Source organism: Suncus etruscus, chromosome 17 (assembly GCF_024139225.1).
Source record: "Suncus etruscus isolate mSunEtr1 chromosome 17, mSunEtr1.pri.cur, whole genome shotgun sequence".
Taxonomy (NCBI): domain Eukaryota; kingdom Metazoa; phylum Chordata; class Mammalia; order Eulipotyphla; family Soricidae; genus Suncus; species Suncus etruscus.
In genome coordinates, this window is record NC_064864.1 from 52,953,415 (window position 1) to 52,971,152 (window position 17,738).

Below are 17,738 nucleotides of genomic sequence, written 5' to 3' on the forward strand. Positions count from 1 at the left end.
TAAGAACCATTCAGGTCCCATGTTTAAAAAAAAATGAAGTTTCCCCAGTCGACTCTGGAGGGTTGTTTTTTTTTTTTTAGTGGTTGGGCCATACCTGGTGGTGCTCAGGGATTATTACCAGCTTGCACTCAGAAATTATTCTTGGCATGCTAGGAGGACTATATGGGATGCCAAGGATTGAACCCAAGTTGGTCCTTGGTTGGCCTCATATAAGGTAAATGCTCTACCCACTGTGCTATCACTCCAGCTTCTGAAGTAAGAAGAAGGAATTTATATGTGAAACAAGCACATGAGATGCATTTGATTCACATTTGGAATAGTGCTATAGCAATAAGTACTCTTGGATGGGTTACCTTCTATATTAAAATTTTCCCTTTTCTATAATAATTCCCTATTCCACATTCCAATTATCCTTTAATATGCAATTATCATATTCTTTAAAAATTAACATAACCATCTATACGAGTACTCTGCAAGATGTCATGAACCTCTCGCTGGCTGATCAAAGAATAAAGTAAAAGTGGAAAAGAAGACATGGCAGAGAGAAAAACTAGCATCCCATTTCTTTTTTTTTTTTTTAGGGGAGAGCGCGCACGTAGTCCCCCACTACCATAAATTACGCCATCGAGTTTCCCACATTTGAGGAAATCGCAGGGGTCAGCACACCCGGAGTGCAATGGGCGAGCCTCACCCTGGGGAAACCACCTTCGTAATCATGGAATCACCCCTGCCAAGTAAGTATAGCATCCCATTTCAACACAATAGAGAATTTTTAGACATTGTTATTACCCTCCTTATCCTTTAGTAGTTAAAACATTTGATATTCCACATGACATATTTTCAAGGTAGGAGATATCCCTGTATTGTAAACACCTATGAGCTCCCATCTCTAGTAGATAAGAGCTCTTTCTTATATGTAAGATTTCCCCCCTTTTTTTAGTGTGCCTTTGCAGGAAGAAATGGTGCTATATCATATTGTCGGTGCATTTGGGGGTGGACAGAGCGGAAAACAGAAACAGGTCACATACCCAAAAAAGAAACAAAAAAAATAGGATTAAAAATTTATGTGCTCACATATGTATATGTCGAACAGACATTTTTTTTTTAAAAAAAGGAATGAATTAACAAAGTACTTAAAGGACCAAAGTGATGCAAAAGACTACCTTACATTTGGGGAAAATCAGGTAAAGAGGAGGTATAATACAGGTCTAATGTTTATGTTGGAAGTACAGGTTTTCCCATTGTCTTTTGGGTTTTTCTTGTGGTGTGTGGGTTCCCAAGCACCTTTCCATCACACCCCTGACCTTCTTCAGATTGGCAAAAGATTTGCAGCAGGGAGGTCTTGGAAGAGTTCTTACATTGGGGATACTTTTGGAACTAAGTCCAGTTTCAAGTAACAGTCCACATTAGGGAGAGGTGGTAGGGAGGGCCACGCAGCATGAATCTGTAGGGGAGTTGGCTGCCTTTTCTTGCAGGAGACGAGGTGTGGGTTTGATAGGATGTCCCTTCGCTTGGGTTCTGGGTACTGGTTCATTGGGGTAGGAGGTCAGTCTTGATGCATAATAGTATAAGGACTGAGGGTGAAGAGTTTTAATACGGTAGGAGGTCTGGGTGGGATTGAGGGGTGAATATTGTCTACAATTAAGTCAAAATTACAAAAGGCTCTTTTTATATTTCAAAAAAGGGGGAAATGTAGGGTACCTATCTGAGACCCACCCATTTCTGGGAAAGGTCTTGGGAACCGGATAATAGGTGTGACCTTACCTGCAAGACCCGGCCCATTCCTGGGAGGGGTCTTGGAATAGGTAGATAAACCCGGAAGCCAGGGGATTAAGGGTCTTTGCCTTTTGGCCCTGATGGGCGCTCGAAGAAAGATGGCTGAATTATAAGATGCAGGGCTAAGAATGTCTGAATGCTTGAAAGGTTATAGGCCACACACCTGTGGTGGATAGGGCATGAATAAAGCTGATGGTTCCTAATGCCTGCATATGAGTGAGTGATTTCGCCTTTCACCTGGGCCTGGGACCCGCTGGCTAAATGGGGTTGCAGAGCCACGTGGCCTGGAGTGGCAGAAAGAAATCCTTCACAATCCATCGCCATCCAGCCCCATCATTAATTAACTAATGCAACAGTGGGGGTAGGAAGGGAGAAAAGAGAAAATACATTAGAAAGAAAGGGAAAAGAGAAAAGTAAAAAAGTAAAGAGAAGAATAGAAAAGAAAAAAATAAAAAAGAAAGTAGTGAGAAGAGAGGAGAAAGTAGCAAGGACCTCAGGTGATTAGATACCATCCGTCCAGCCTTGAACCCTGAAGCCCAGACATAGAAACGGCACAGTTCTTCACAACAGCTGCAGGAAACAAATCCCATCCAGGACAGCCTTAATACTGCTAGAACACCAACAAGTGCCAGCTCTAATACGATATCCTAACATCGAGGAAAATGGAAACAACTTGACCTAAGAGCAGGTCAAGTTACCTTACCAGCTAACGATAAGACAAAATCAGAAGACTTGTCATCCATTGGTAGGTCCAAAAGCCAAGATCGCGATTTACAGATGAGTGGCTGCTAGAACCATGACCAGACTGTATATATCTTGGGACCGATAAAAAAGCCCTAGTCTAGGGTTTGAACTACGATCTGCACAACAACCATGATCCCCAGTTCCAAAGTTCCGGCAGAGACAATTGTAATGGAATGGGGCTTCTGGAAACACAAAGAAAGACGCTATCCTAGGTGCCATCCTAGGTTCAGTGCAAAGACCAAGACCACCAACCACAGATGATGGATTAAAATGACACTGAGGGAACGTAACTTCTAGAACCACAAAGACTGACTTCATCATATGTCCCACCCCTGGAACTGTGCAGATACTGAGATCAATAGATACAGAGGTCTGATTGTATCACTTAGGACGAAACAGAAGTCTTCCAAACAACACAAAAGCACCACCGGGAGAATAAAGGATCCTGAACAGAGTCTATAGTTGATCCCATGACAATATATTCCAAGGGAGGAGAAACCCCATATCTCTTAGGCCAAGTGAATTCCTTTTCGAATGACCCCAATATTTACTGTTCCAGGGCAGGAGGGAAAAAAAAAGCAAAAAAGCACAAAACATTGTTTATTTTTTATATATTATTTTTATCTTCATTTATTATTATTATTATTTTTATTTACCTATCTATTTTTGGTTGATTTCTTTGTTTTAGTGTGGTTATTGAAGCTGTTGCCGCCATTTACACTCATTTCTTTTCTTTTCTTTTTTTCTTTTCTTTTCTTTTCTTTTCTTTTTTTATGTGCTCTGCCATGTTTCTTATTTCAAGACCATGGCATTTTTTTTCTATGTTGTGGTGCTTATTGTTATTGTTGGAGTCCTCACTGGATATTTGACACTTCTTTTTCTATTGGTGGAATGTTTCACCTTTTTCTCCTTCGTCTCTCAAACCGATGATGAGAGCCTCTAGAAGAATTCCGCTTATTTTCTGCGTATTAGACTTTTACCCCATTTTATTACTTTTCTCTTCTTCCAACAAAACCACGTAACTTGAACTAGCTAGTCCTGCCCCCCAGTTAGAGGGGGAAATAAGGGAGGCACCATGTGGCTCCCCAGAGGGGACCCCTATATCGGGGGCCCTATCCTACACTGGCCAGCAGTGAGGAAACCTGTGGAGAGCCACACAACATGATAGGGTTCGTGCTCTTCTGAGTACCTGTGGAGGCAAAAGTTAGTAATGACTCATGAGATCAAAAGAGAAATCAAGAGTAGTTTTATTTCAGGCAGGATGTGATTATATACTTTTCAGCGATGGGGAAGCGGGGGTAGGGAAAGGCATGGCTATCACCAATCATATTTCGCCAGATTAGTCTTTTGCTCACAGCCCTCAGTAGAGCCGGGTGAAGTTAGTGGGGCTGAGTGAAAAAACCACAAATCACGGATGTCACGTACACATTTTCAGATGACAGTTACAGATTACCAGAGACCAACAGTTAAATTCTTAAGTAACATGTTGTTCTTTATGCTACTGATGTAAAAGGTTTTGTTACTGGTACTCATAAACCTGTATGACACTATTTCCTTTTTCATGGCCATGATTTCTTGATCACAGTGAGAACTGGCAAGAACTGTTTGTCCCTGACATATTTTTTTTTTTGAGCTGCGTATTTCCTGTTGGCCTGTCCTTTGCAGACTTTCTGGTTTCGGTTCCCATTCTTCACAATCAGGCAGGCATGAAGGCAAGCAGGCAATGCATAGCAACACTGGGGGAGTTCTACTCTCCCGGCTCCTCACATCTCCCCCTTTTTTTTTTTTTTTTTTGCTAAGCAAGAAAGATGAGCTGCCCTCGTGATGCTCAGCGCCTGTAGGGACAGCATTCCTTGAGGCTTCTCCAAGCTTTAGCACAGCGAGAGCCTAGCGAAGGACGCTTCTTGCTTAGTTTCTCAAAGACTTCAAACTGTAGCAAGGCAGGAGGTGGGGAGGGAGCCTCTTCAGTTGCAAGTTGTTGATACAAAACGGTGGGATGCTTCTTTGTAGCCTCATCAATCTGCGATTTCACGAAGCTGGTGATGCGGCGGAAGGCCCACGGACCAAAGGATAATAGCAGCATAAGGCCGAGAAAGGGTCCCAGAAAAGCTGGGAGTAAAGTAGTCAACCATGGGGTTGTAGAAAACCAGTTCTTATACCAGCTCTCACTCTGATCAAGCTCCCTACGTCTCTCCTCAAGACTTTCCTCAACTCTTTTAATGCTATCTCTAACCAGACCAGTTTCATCCTTAAATATACAGCATTCCTCTTTTAAGGCGGCGCACATCCCCCCTTCTTTTAGAAAGGCAAGGTTAAGCCCACGGCGGTTTTGAAGGACCATTTCTGCAAGAGAGTTAACAGTGTTAGTGAGGTGCGAGAGACCTTTTTTGAGTTCAGCAATGTCAGCATCAACGGCACGTTGTAAGTTTTCGAGGTGGGCAAATTGGCCGCGTGTTTCAACGAGGGAGGCGATGCCAGTACCCGCACCAGTGGCGCCAACAGCGAGGAGGATGCCAACCGTGAGGGCAGAGATGGGCTCACGGCGGTGGCGGCTGAAGCCAGGACCAGGGAGACGGCTGAGAAGGAGGTCCTCAGTGCGATGCACGGAGAGGCGGGGGAGAAGGAGAATAAGAACACAATAATCAGTGGAGGCATGGAAAGGACCCTCGATAATATGGGGAGTGAGGCCAGAGGCACAAGCAAAATAGGTGCCGTTGGGGGCAACAAGGTAACGGGGGGGGTCAGTGGTTTTAAGTGGGGGGTAGACAAGGTGAGAGGAGTTGCAAGTGTCACGAAGTTGGGGTGGCAGACGGGTACCATTGGGGTGGATACAGAGTCCGGAACCAACCACTTGGGCAACTGTGATGGCATGGGCGTTATCGAGCCCCCAAGGCAGCATATGTTCATCAGTGGTGGACCAGAGTTGGTCAGTGACGGCGACACCCTCATAAAAGGGAGGTTGGGGGGAAAAACAAATCCAACAATGGGTAAAGGCAGGGTCAGGAATGGCCATGGCAGAGGCATTCATAAGAGTAAGTAGGCGGGCAGAATCAGAGGGAATGCTGGGGGGAAGAGTAAGCTGAAGGGAAGGAGGGGTAGGGGTGGTGGGGGAAGAAGGGGAGGGAGGGGGAGGAGAAAAGGGGGGGGGGTGGGGGGTAGGTGAGGAGTAGGGGGGGAACTAAAGCAAAGGAGGAACTACTTTGAAAAGAAGGGGGGGGCAGAATGGGTGCTTGGGCAATATTAGGGCCAAGAGGGACAGGGCCGGAAGAGTGGGGAAGTTCCTTACGGAGTTGGATGGAGAAAAGGAGGCCGGGATCAGTACCGGAAGTATAGAGGCGAAGGCCCCAGCGATGGGGGGAATGCCAGCGATGCTCACTGCGGCCAGCAGTGGTAAAGGAAATGACAAGGGGGTTACACCAATAACCATAAGGACAGAGGTTGGGGGAGGGTGCTTTTAAAACGGTGATGTAGTCCCAAGTGGATGAGGGGTACCAGGAAACGTCGCCGGATGTTTCGCAGTTCCATGCTTTGCAGAAGAAATGAGAAGAGTCGCCGCAAGTGAAGGAGAGAGCACGAGGGCGATGGTCGCCGGGGCAGACGTAGAGGGGTTCTGATCGGAGATTTTCACGGGCGGCGCGATTGCCACAGCCAAATTGGGCTTGGTTGGCAGAATCGATGGGGTAATCTTGGGGTAAGAAATGTGAGGGGGTGCCCCAGACCGAGTTAGCTCCAAGAGCGAGGGCACAGAGGTCAACGAAAAGGGGTTCCCAGGAGGGAGAGGTGGAGAGGATGCTGGAGGCATTGGCGACGTCACCGGCTTCATTAAAAATGAGCCAAGTATAGTTAAAGAGTGTATAGGGCGAAGGCGGGGCGGCACAAAAGGAATCAGGGAGAAGTGGAAGGAGGGCTAAAAGGAGGGGCAAGGGGATCCAAAGCAGAGGCATGTTGCGTGATGTCCGGAGATGTAGAAGAGCAGGATGCAGCAGGGACTGTAGAATCCGAGGAGCAGGATGGAGCAGAATCTGTGGAGAGAGCAGATAAAGGGGCCTCAGGGGCCGAGTCCCTGGGCGGGGTAAACGGCTTGATGAGGCGTTCAGGAAGCCATCTGGTTTCCTCAGTTTCGGGGTTATGCACACAGGCATGTCCTTTTCCCCAGATAAGTACAGGATGTGGTCCGAGCCAGGCACCGGTACGCACATCTTTCCAAAGAACTGTTGCAAAAGAGGAGGCTGTGGCCGGATGCCAGAGCCTGTCAGCTGCTGATTTTCCGTCAGCGTCGAGGGTGAGGAAGTTGAGGACAAAAAGGGCATGGTTAAGAAGTAACCGAGGGGTAACTTTATGGCCTTGAAAAAGAAGATCCTTGGATGAGAGTTTATATAACATGTTTTTGAGGGTGGAATGAGCTCTTTCAATAATACCCTGGCCCTGGGGATTGAAGGGGATGCCGAATTTATGAAGAATGCCAAACTTGGCTAGAAAGGATTTAAGTGCTGAAGAAACATATGCAGGGCCATTGTCTGATTTGATGGTTTTGGGGGTACCAATAACAGAAAAACAGTGAGAGAAATGGGAAATAACGTCTTTGGCAGCCTCACCAGTATGGAGGGAGGCAAGCAGAAATCCACTAAAAGTGTCTATGGTGACATGTATAAATTTAAGGGATCCAAATGAAGGGAAGTGAGTGACATCGGTTTGCCATAGGGCACCGGGAGTGAGTCCGCGGGGGTTGACTCCCGTGTGAGGTTCAGGGAGGAGTGAAACACATTGCGAGCACTGTTTAACAATAGTTCTGGCCTGCTCTCGGGTGATGGAAAATTTTAGGCGCAGAGTTTGAGCATTAAGATGGTGAAGAGAGTGAGCCTGCTGGGCTCTTTCATAAGGAGAGAGGGCAAAGGAGGCCATAATAGTGACGGTGGAGGGTCTAGTGCTTGCGTCGACGCAAGCGTTACCTAGTGCCAGGGGGCCTGGCAGGGAGGAATGGGCTCGAATATGCCCAATGAAAAAGGGGGAAGATCGGGCAAGAATAAGTTGCTGAATTTGGGCGAAAAGTTGAAAAGCGGTAGTAGTAGGTTTGATAAAAGGAACAGTTTCTAAAAGGGGAACAGAGTGAGCGATGTAGGCACTATCTGTGTAAAGATTAAAAGGGGAAGAAACTAGAGTAAAGGCTTGTAAAACAGCATAAAGTTCAACATGTTGAGCTGAGGAAAAAGTAGAGGGAAAGGTGGAGAGAGAGCCATTGACAGAGATGGCTGCGGTACCTGAGGAACTGCCGTCTGTGAAGACAAGGGTTGCATCTGGGATGGGGGAGTGCTTAGAGAGAGATGGGAAGACAACAGGGTGGCGATTGAGGAACTGAATGAGCTTGTCAGAAGGGTAGTGAGAGAGAATGTTTCCGGTATAATTAGAGAGAAAAAGGGCCCAATCCACAGAGTTTTGCTGTAAATAGGAGAGATTTTGCGGTGAGTAAGGTAAAGTAATGGAGTGTGGATGAAGACCAAAGAGTTTAACAGAAAGTGTGAGGCCATGTTGTAGGAGAGAAATGGCCAGATCAGGATAGGTGGCTAGGACCTTAGAGGGGGTAGAGGGAAGATGAATCCAGAAGAGTGGTGCAGTTTGATAGAAAACGCCGGTAGGTGCAAAGGTAGTGGCAAGGATAATGAGTTGAAGGGGTTGATCAGGGTTGTAGTAGGAGAGAGACTGTGTCTGGATGGCCCTTTCAACAAGTGTGAGAGCCTGTTTTGCTGCTGGGGTGAGGCTACGAGGGGAAGTAGGGTCAGAGTCTCCTTGGAGGAGATCAGTGAGTGGTTTGAGGTCCCCGGTGGAAAGCTTAAGATAGGGACGGAGCCAGGTAATATCTCCTAACAACTGTTGAAAGTCATGGTAGGTTTTTAGATGTGAGGTACGAAGCTGAAGCTTTTGAGTACGGACAGAGGAAGGGAGGAGCTCAAAACCTAAGAAAAGATGGGGAGGATGAAGTTGAATTTTATTTTTGGAGATGGAGAAGCCATGGGCCTGAAGGGAGGCAACAAGATGTTGAGCCGCTTTAAGAAGTGCAGCTTCATCGGGGCCTAGAAGGAGGATGTCATCCATGTAATGATAGAAGGTGATAGAGGGATATAAGGAACGAAAAGGATTAATATAGGAGGCAACATAAACCTGGCAGAGTGTTGGACTGTTAGCCATTCCTTGAGGAAGCACCCGCCAGTGGTAACGGGCAGCGGGACCAGTAGCATTAATCGGAGGGAGAGAAAAGGCGAATCTAGGACAGTCGTGAGGATCAAGGGGGATAGAGAAAAAGCAATCCTTAAGATCGAGAATGATTTTATGTGAATTAGCAGGAAAGGCTGTGGGAACAGGTAATCCAGGCTGAGTAGCCCCCATGGGATGCATGGAAGCGTTGATGCGTCTGAGGTCGTGAAGGAGCCTCCAAGACCCAGACTTCTTTTTGATAACAAAGATGGGGGTATTCCAGGGGGAAGTGGTAGGTTCAATGTGACCGGCAGCAAGTTGTTCTTGAACAAGGGAGATGGCGGCAGCAAGTTTTTCGGATGTAAGGGGCCATTGAGAGACCCAAATAGGGTCATCAGATTTCCAAGAGATGCGGAGGGAAGGTCGAGGGTCAGGTGAAATTGAAGGAAGGGAGGAGGAGGCAGGAGGTTGATTGAAAAGGGCATAGATAGAAGGCCGTTTAGGGGCAGAGGGGAACCCTAAACCTTGACGGCCAGAGCGGGGAGAAACTGAAATTGGCTTGGTGACACCCTGAAGATATTTGCCAAGACCCTTAGAAGGAACATAGCCTTGAGCAAGCATTTGGTCAAGGACATGCTTGTTTCTGCATTTAAGCAGCACGAGGCCCATTTGATCCATAAGATCTCGACCCCATAGGTTGATGGGCAGATCAGGAATGACATAAGGGCGGACAAAGCCAGTATCACCATCCTCATCCTGCCAGATTAACCGGTGGGCGCTGAGCTGAACCTTTTTAGCGGTACCGGCGACCCCAGAGATAGGGTCAGGAGAGGGACAAAGAGGCCAATCAGGAGGCCAATCCAAAGGAGAAAAGCAGGTGGTATCAGCCCCGGTATCCAAGAGGCCATGGAAGAGGCGGCCCTGGATGGTGAGGGAAAGGATAGAAGAGGGGCGTTCGCGACAGATGGTTTTTATCCAATAAACATCAGAAGAACCGGGATGAGTGGCGCCCCGCGGTTGGGGCAGGGCAGGCAGCTCCACCGCTAGGGGCAAGGGAAGAGCTTGGGCAATGCGAGTGCCGGGGACGACCTGAACTGATTTAAAAGGAGCGGTAGCATTAAGAAAAATCTCACCAGAGTAATCACCATCAACGATAGAAGGAGAGATGATAAGACCATCAATGGTAGAGGAAGCGCGACCAATGATCATGAAAAAATAACCAGGAGGAGGTGGTCCATAAACACCGGTAGGAATAGAGTAGACACCACCCTGAGGAGTTAATAAGAGGGGGGTGGCGGAACACAAGTCAAGTCCTGCTGAACCGGGGGTGGCCCGGAAGAGGGAGGAGGTTGAGGGTCGCAGTTCTGGGTTTGGGAGGGGAGGCGCTGATAGTGAACTTGGATTTGGCGAGAGGGAGTCCCAGTCGTTCCCCCAGTGGCTGGGACAAAAGGAATGTGACGAGGCTGTTGGTGCGGGGTCTGGGGGCGACCCCTGCCGGAGTTTTTTGACTGGCCTGGGCGCTGTTTCAGGAGTGGGTTTTCACCCAGAAAATTTCCCTCAATGTCAGTGATAGCGCGACAGGAGGATCTCCAGTGGCGCCCGCGCCGACAGCGGGGGCAAAGGGAAGGGCGTTCAGATGTGGAGCCTGCCTGTATGTCAGGCAGCCTGCGCTGGGGACACTGACCCGCGAAGTGACCAGGCTGGCCACAAGAATAACAGATTTTACCTTTAGACTGGTTTTGAAAAGCGACAAGGGCACCAGCCACTTGGGTAGCAAAAGAATGAGCATTTTTACAAAGAGAGATCATGTCCTCTAGGGAGCGGGAGAGCTTGGGACCTTTAAGAATTTGGCGGCAGGCAGGATTAGCATTTTCAAAGGCAAGCTGCTTGATGAAAGGATTAGAGGTATCAGTGATTCCGGTGGTACGATCAATAGCCTCAAGGAGACGGGAGATGAAGGCGTGATAAGGCTCATCATCTGCCTGCAAGATTTTTGCAAGAGGAAGAGCAGGGCCCGAGGAAGAGCCGACAGCTTTCCATGCCTTAAGAGCAGCTTGAGAGGTTAAACTGAGAATGTGATAGGGAAGGCGGCGCTGAGCCTGCATAGTGTCATAGGGCGCAGAGCCAGAAAGTTGGAGATACTCCTTTTTACTGGGTCCCGCAAGGTCCTTGCAATTATTTTGAAATTCAGCCTCCCAGAGGACAATATCCTGGGGCTTAAGGCAGCGGCGGACAGTTATGCGCCATTCTATAGGAAAAAGAGCGCCGCCATAGGAGAGAGATTCAAGGCAAGAAAGGGTATAGGGAGCCTGGGGACCGTACTCAAGGACGGCCTTGCGGACTTCCTTAAGGGAGCCCTGATCGAGTTCCTTAATTTCAATGTCCTCTTGAAAAATACGGCCGGTAGCTCGTTGGGTGGGAGCGTCGGCATCAGGAGGAGAGGCATCGCCGGAGACGGCAGCCTCCTCCTCGCCCGCAGATTGATTTTCATCTGCGTCAGCTTCGTCATCGGCCTCAATAACGTTTCCATCAGGGTCGTCAGCAGCCTCGCCATCCGCCTGCGCAGCAGGGCGCGCAGGGGTAGTTCTACGGGAACGGGGCCGAGCACGGGAACGTGTGATCATAGGGTGCTGAGAAGGAGGCTGCTCCTTAGGCTTAAGGAGGGCAGGGTAAACCTGAGGAGGACTAGGGGACTGTAGCTTAGAGAGAACTTGATTGAGAGAAGAGCAGAGTTTATCAATGGTGTGCTGGAGCTGTGAGGCAGTGGAGGGAGGAGAAAAGCTGTGGGAGGGAGCAGGGGGGTCAGACGGGGAGCGGGCAGTGTAAGCAGCAGCCGCTGCGTCAAGCGTGGCTGCGTCTTCAGGAGAGAGGTGGTCGGGAGAAGGAGCCTGAGTAATGGCAACGAAAGAGGACGAGGCAGAGGAATCTGCAGGAACAGGGACGTATGGCGGGGGCCGAAAGGTCTCAGGCGAGGGGGACATGGGAGAGGAGGGAGTATGAGAACGTGAAGCATTAGTAAGGATAGCCTGTCCCTCTTTGATGATAGCGGCGCAGGAGGAAGAGATAGGAGCTGCAGTAATAAGGCCATCGAGGAGTTTCCAATATTGAAGAATGCAGTCCTTAAAAGCAGAATCATTTTGTGTGTTACAAAAATCCGTCAAATCCTGCCCAATTTTCAACCAAGTGGAACGGGCGATCTTAGGGGCGGTAAACACAAACCAAGGGGAAGCTTTATGAAGGATGTTAAAAAATTGATAAAGGTCTGCCTTAGAAACATGAACCTTCCTGGATATAAGTTCATCCTGAAGGGATTGAACGAATTTTTCCTCGGTACTGAGTGTAGAGCCCATAGCGAAAAGAAAGAGGAGGGAGAGGAAAGATATATGGGGTCCCAACGGACGAGAGGCCAGAAGGCGGGGGTCGCCTGGGAGGGAGACGAAGAGTCACCCTGAGGGATGCATGCATGAAATTCTTAACGCGTCTGCGCAAGGGAAACTCACCCTTCACGGAAAGAAAAGGGAGACGCGGAGAATTCCCGGGAACGACCGGCGACGAGGGAGAAGAGCAGGAAAACCACGTTGGGCGCCAGATGTGGCTCCCCAGAGGGGACCCCTATATCGGGGGCCCTATCCTACACTGGCCAGCAGTGAGGAAACCTGTGGAGAGCCACACAACGTGATAGGGTTCGTGCTCTTCTGAGTACCTGTGGAGGCAAAAGTTAGTAATGACTCATGAGATCAAAAGAGAAATCAAGAGTAGTTTTATTTCAGGCAGGATGTGATTATATACTTTTCAGCGATGGGGAAGCGGGGGTAGGGAAAGGCATGGCTATCACCAATCATATTTCGCCAGATTAGTCTTTTGCTCACAGCCCTCAGTAGAGCCGGGTGAAGTTAGTGGGGCTGAGTGAAAAAACCACAAATCACGGATGTCACGTACACATTTTCAGATGACAGTTACAGATTACCAGAGACCAACAGTTAAATTCTTAAGTAACATGTTGTTCTTTATGCTACTGATGTAAAAGGTTTTGTTACTGGTACTCATAAACCTGTATGACACTATTTCCTTTTTCATGGCCATGATTTCTTGATCACAGTGAGAACTGGCAAGAACTGTTTGTCCCTGACATATTTTTTTTTTTGAGCTGCGTATTTCCTGTTGGCCTGTCCTTTGCAGACTTTCTGGTTTCGGTTCCCATTCTTCACAATCAGGCAGGCATGAAGGCAAGCAGGCAATGCATAGCAACACTGGGGGAGTTCTACTCTCCCGGCTCCTCACAGCACCAAGATCAAACAGGTGCAAGACTACTAAGTAGTAGGCTAGGTACAGAGAAGACCACATATTCTGGCAGCCCTGGAGGTGAGGGAAGAGCATATGTGAGGTAGGACAAAAAAAGGAGGTGTAGGGAGGACAAATTGGTGATGGAAATCCGCCCTAATTTTATGTAAATATGTACCTAAATATTGTCAACAATATGTAAACCACTATGATCAAAATAAAAATTATATTAAAAACAAAAAACAAAACAAAAAAAAACATTTGATAGTCAAGAAATTCATGTTCTTGGATCAAGAGCATATAACTAGTTTGAAAATGTCAGAAAAAACATACTTTCTGTATATAGGAAAATCAAACCTGTAGAGAATTGAAGGTGAAGTGTTAGCTTGAGATGAATACTGTAGATATGCTATGTACTCTGAGGAACTAAAGTAGACCAAAACTTTGGTTGTTCTGATAAAGTGACTTTAAAATTAAGTCAAAGAAAATTATACTTCCTGATATTCAATCCCAAATGAAAACAATTAGAAAGTAAAACTAAAATAAAATTGTGACCTTATATCTACTTACACTCAGGCCATAGTGACGTAGCCTTTGGCACATACAGCCAAAGAAGTATGTATGTATGTATGTATGTATGAGAATGTCCACACAATTATGTGATAAATGGCAAAGGTATGATGTGAGAGAACAAATGAAATGTGCAGATTAAAATCTGACACCCATTATGCAACCTCAGTAATAAAAACTTCCTTTTATAATCTCTATTTTTTGGGGAATAGATTAATTATAAGTTATGTTATTTATTTACAAGTAAATTAATTTCAATAACTAATATTAAAGCCCAGCTACTATTCAACCCATGCTCTAGGTCATCTTGTTACTAGTTAGTAATTTAACAGTGAGTGATAGGAATAAGTATTTTCACTCAGATGGGGAAACCTGGGCCAGTCTGTTCGAGCCTTTAACTATAAATTATAACTGGCTTTAGGGATGGCATTAAATAAGAACAAAATATAGCGTTTTATACATTCCAATGGTATTTCTATGTAAATTTTAAAAGAATATTTAAAAAGTAATATTTATAGTATTTGTTTATATTATGCATTGGTGAGGTTTATTGAATTTTATTTCATATAATGTTGTAGAAGTATGCTGTTTTATTTTCTAGAAAATACTTGACAATTGGCTCTATGGAGAGCAAAAAACCATATCCATCCATGTCTAATATAAGAAAGCTGTAGGATTTAGTTTAAAAAGGAACACTGATGAGGATAGAAGTAATAATTGAAAATGTATTTTTAAAATTTAAAGCTCATTTTTTAAATTAAGTAAACATTTGGACAATGTAAAATTGTAAAGAAAAATTACTGACATGCTAAAATTTATTGAGAACTAAATTATAATCTAGGGTCACAATAAAGCAGGCAAATCCATTTTGTCACAGGTTTTAGCACAACTGCCAAACATAATACATGAAGTGCAGATATATATTTATGATGATGAGGTGTACAGTCTACCAGACATTTTCTCAATAATATAGTATGCATCACTCAGAATTCTTTAGATCAACAAAGCAATAACAGTGTGTGTGTGTGTGTGTGTGTGTGTGTGTGTGTGTGTGTGTGTGTGTGTGTGTGTGTGTGTGTATGTGGTGGGACCTAAGCAATTCAGAAATCCATAGTTCAGGGCAGCGTAATAGATACTCTGGAAGGATTTCTGTTACAGATATACAGATATATTTACCATGGAATCTGAATTTCTTTTTAATTTAAATCGTGGACAACTTTGTTAACTATGATAAATATTTAAAAAACAATTGTATTGTAAACAACTCTAACTATAGTGTTTAAATAAAGTAATTAAAAATAAAAAATCCATGTAAGAAAAGAAATTAGTTTACTTCAATTTAAAGTTTTATTAAAATTTTACTACTATGGAGCCGAAACAGTGGCAAAAGCAGTAAGACTTTTCCCTTGCATGCACTAACCTTAGACAGACTGCAGTTCGATTCCAAGCATTTCATATGGTCCCCCAAACTAGGAGTTATTTCTACACACATAACCAGGAATAACCCCTAAGTATTACCAGGTGGGCCCAAATAGCAAAAAAAGAAATCTTACTACTACATCTTTATTTGAATGAATCTATAACAGTTTAGCAAGTTAATATAACTATTAGTTGGCCTAAGTGATGGAACAGCAGTAGGGCATTTGCTTTGCAAGCAGCTGACCAAGTACTGATATCTGTTCAATCACCAGCATCCCATAGGATCCCCCAAAACAGGAGCAATTTCGAGTGCATAGCCAGGAGTAACTCCTATGTGTCACCAGGTCTGACCCCAAAAAATCAAAAAAATATATGTATATAACTGCTAGTTTGATGAATCTGTTGCTATTTGAGTCTAAGTTGCTTTTCTAGAAAACCTCAATTTTTATACATAGATTGCATATTTATTCAGTAAAGTCCATTTATTTCATTAGAGACTGTCACCACTACCTAAAGCCCATAAAAGTTAATAGTAAAAATATATATCATCTGTAATGTAATAGCAGAACTCATATTTGACCAAACAACTGTGCTTCATAACCAACCCATATTGTAAACTAAAATTAACACATTCTTTGATTTTATTCTGAGATTTTAAAAATGATGGAAAAGCACAGCTTTCTTAATAAGTCTCACTGTGTCATAACAAATAAAATTGCAAGTTTAGTAATCATGCTGGGGAGGGACATATGTGGTCATCGTGAATAATGAGGTCTTTTCAAGTTCATGGATGGTCCATAATTTAGGTCCCTTCCATATTTTGTTTTCAATATATCTTTGACACCATCAGAAATAGAGTAAAAATTACATTTTAGTCAGAGCCTTACCAGCACCTATAATATCTACATTTTTTTTTACCATGTCCACAGGTATAAGGTGCAATCACATCACATATTTTGAGTTCCATTTCCACAATATTTGGTATAAAAGTATATATTTTTTCAAATACTTTTTGGCCTTCAAAATTGAGGAAATGACAATATCTGCTCCACATTTTTGACTGAGTTGTTCACTGTTTCATTGTTGCTTTTGGTGTCATGTTGTTGAGCATTAGAGTACCTTAAATAACTTGGATAATAGACCTGTTATGAAATATGGCATGTGAACATTTTCTCCCAATCACTGAGTTGTATTTCTACATATATACTCTCCTCACTATCTTATGTATTCACAATGTTGAAAGTAAAATAATCCGTGCTCACTTCGGCAGCACATATACTAAAATTGGAACGATACAGAGAAGATTAGCATGGCCCTGGGCAAGGACGACACTCAAATTCGTGAAGCGTTCCATATTTAAAAAAAAAGAAAGTAAAATAATCCTTTAATGTTAATTTGTACAGAATCAAATAGCATAATACACATTCAGTGTAAGTTTAAGAAAAATATCAATGCACTGAAGAGTTGACACATCTATGTGTCAAATTTTGGGCTTGGGTTGGCCTCTATTGAGAGGGTCCAATGTCTAAACTTCTGAGAGATATAGGCTTTCCTTGCTGCTGGTATCTGAGTAGATGGGGCCAACCCCAACAATTGCAAGCATTGGAGTGAGGGACTGGTCTGAAAGGCATTTCCCCTCAATATCACATCCGTAGTTGAGATCTATCAACTTAGAATTTGTCAATTGCTAAGACTTGGAGAAATCAAGTTTGTCTTTAAAAAACTGAATCAACACAAAGTTTGAGCCTTTTTCATAATTCCATAGTAGCTAGCAAGTAGATTTAAAATGAATTTCCAGTGGGCATATTGGGATATTGAGGAAAAATTTAAGTGGCACAATGTAATACTTAGAGCACTGGCTGGCAGAAAGAGAAGGTTCTATACAAATCAGGGGCAAAGGCTTATAGCACTTTTATAATTATAATTGTGCATTCTTCTCATAAATCATTGTGATTTTGATTTGACCATTCCAAGACATTCCCCCCATCTAATTTACAAATTAGAACCAAATACTTCCATTAGGGATTTACAAATGATTAAAAAATACATAATGGATGTTGTAACATTCGATGACTGAAATTCAAAATATAGCAACTAACTCAAGGAAACATGATACAAATTTTTATGTCATTTTCAAAATATCATTTTGAATTATTTGTCCTAAATATTTCAAGTTTTAGGGGACACTTTTTTATTTATATCACAGTGTAATCAAAATTTTTATTTTTCTAATGATCATGTATGGAGTTTTAGATTGAATTGAACCTTCAAAGAGTTTAGTTAATTCATACCATCTCATACCACAGAAATGGACGATCACAAAAGACAAGAACAATCAGTGCTGGTGTGGATGTGGGGAGAAAGAAACCCTCAGTCACTGCTGGTGGGTGGGCATGATGTCGAGTCCAACCTTTATAGAATACAATGTGGAGAGGCCGGCGAGGTGGCGCTAGAGGTAAGGTGTCTGCCTTGCAAGCGTTAGCCAAGGAAAGATTGTGACCATGGTTCGATCCCCCGGCGTCCCATATGGTCCCCCCAAGCCTGGGCAATATCTGAGCACTTAGGCAGGAATAACTCCTGAGCATCAAATGGGTGTGGCCCAAAAAAACAAACAAACAAACAAACAAAAAAGAATACAATGTGGAAATTCCTCTAGAAACTGAAAACTGAGGTCCCAGGGCTATAGCATAGGAAAACAAAAACACAATATAAAATTGTCTTCTGTACAACTCTATTGAGGGTAGCACCATTTACAGTAG

General features: G+C 44.3%; 1 protein-coding gene and 2 non-coding genes across 3 annotated transcripts; 1 reads left to right on the forward strand and 2 right to left on the reverse strand.

The window, feature by feature from the left end:
• Positions 1 to 578: 578 nt before the first annotated feature.
• On the reverse strand, positions 579 to 742 carry LOC125995630 (U1 spliceosomal RNA). The gene has a single exon (XR_007491124.1). It is a non-coding gene; the product is annotated as a U1 spliceosomal RNA (small nuclear RNA).
• A 9,244-nt stretch (positions 743 to 9,986) lies between these two features.
• LOC126033449 (endogenous retrovirus group K member 113 Gag polyprotein-like) lies at positions 9,987 to 12,059 on the reverse strand. The gene has a single exon (XM_049790428.1). The coding sequence runs from the start codon at positions 12,057 to 12,059 to the stop codon at positions 9,987 to 9,989; it is 2,073 nt and encodes a 690-aa protein (XP_049646385.1).
• Positions 12,060 to 16,233: 4,174 nt separating this feature from the next.
• Positions 16,234 to 16,339, forward strand: LOC125995370 (U6 spliceosomal RNA). Its single transcript, XR_007490908.1, has one exon. It is a non-coding gene; the product is annotated as a U6 spliceosomal RNA (small nuclear RNA).
• The last annotated feature ends 1,399 nt before the right edge of the window (positions 16,340 to 17,738 follow it).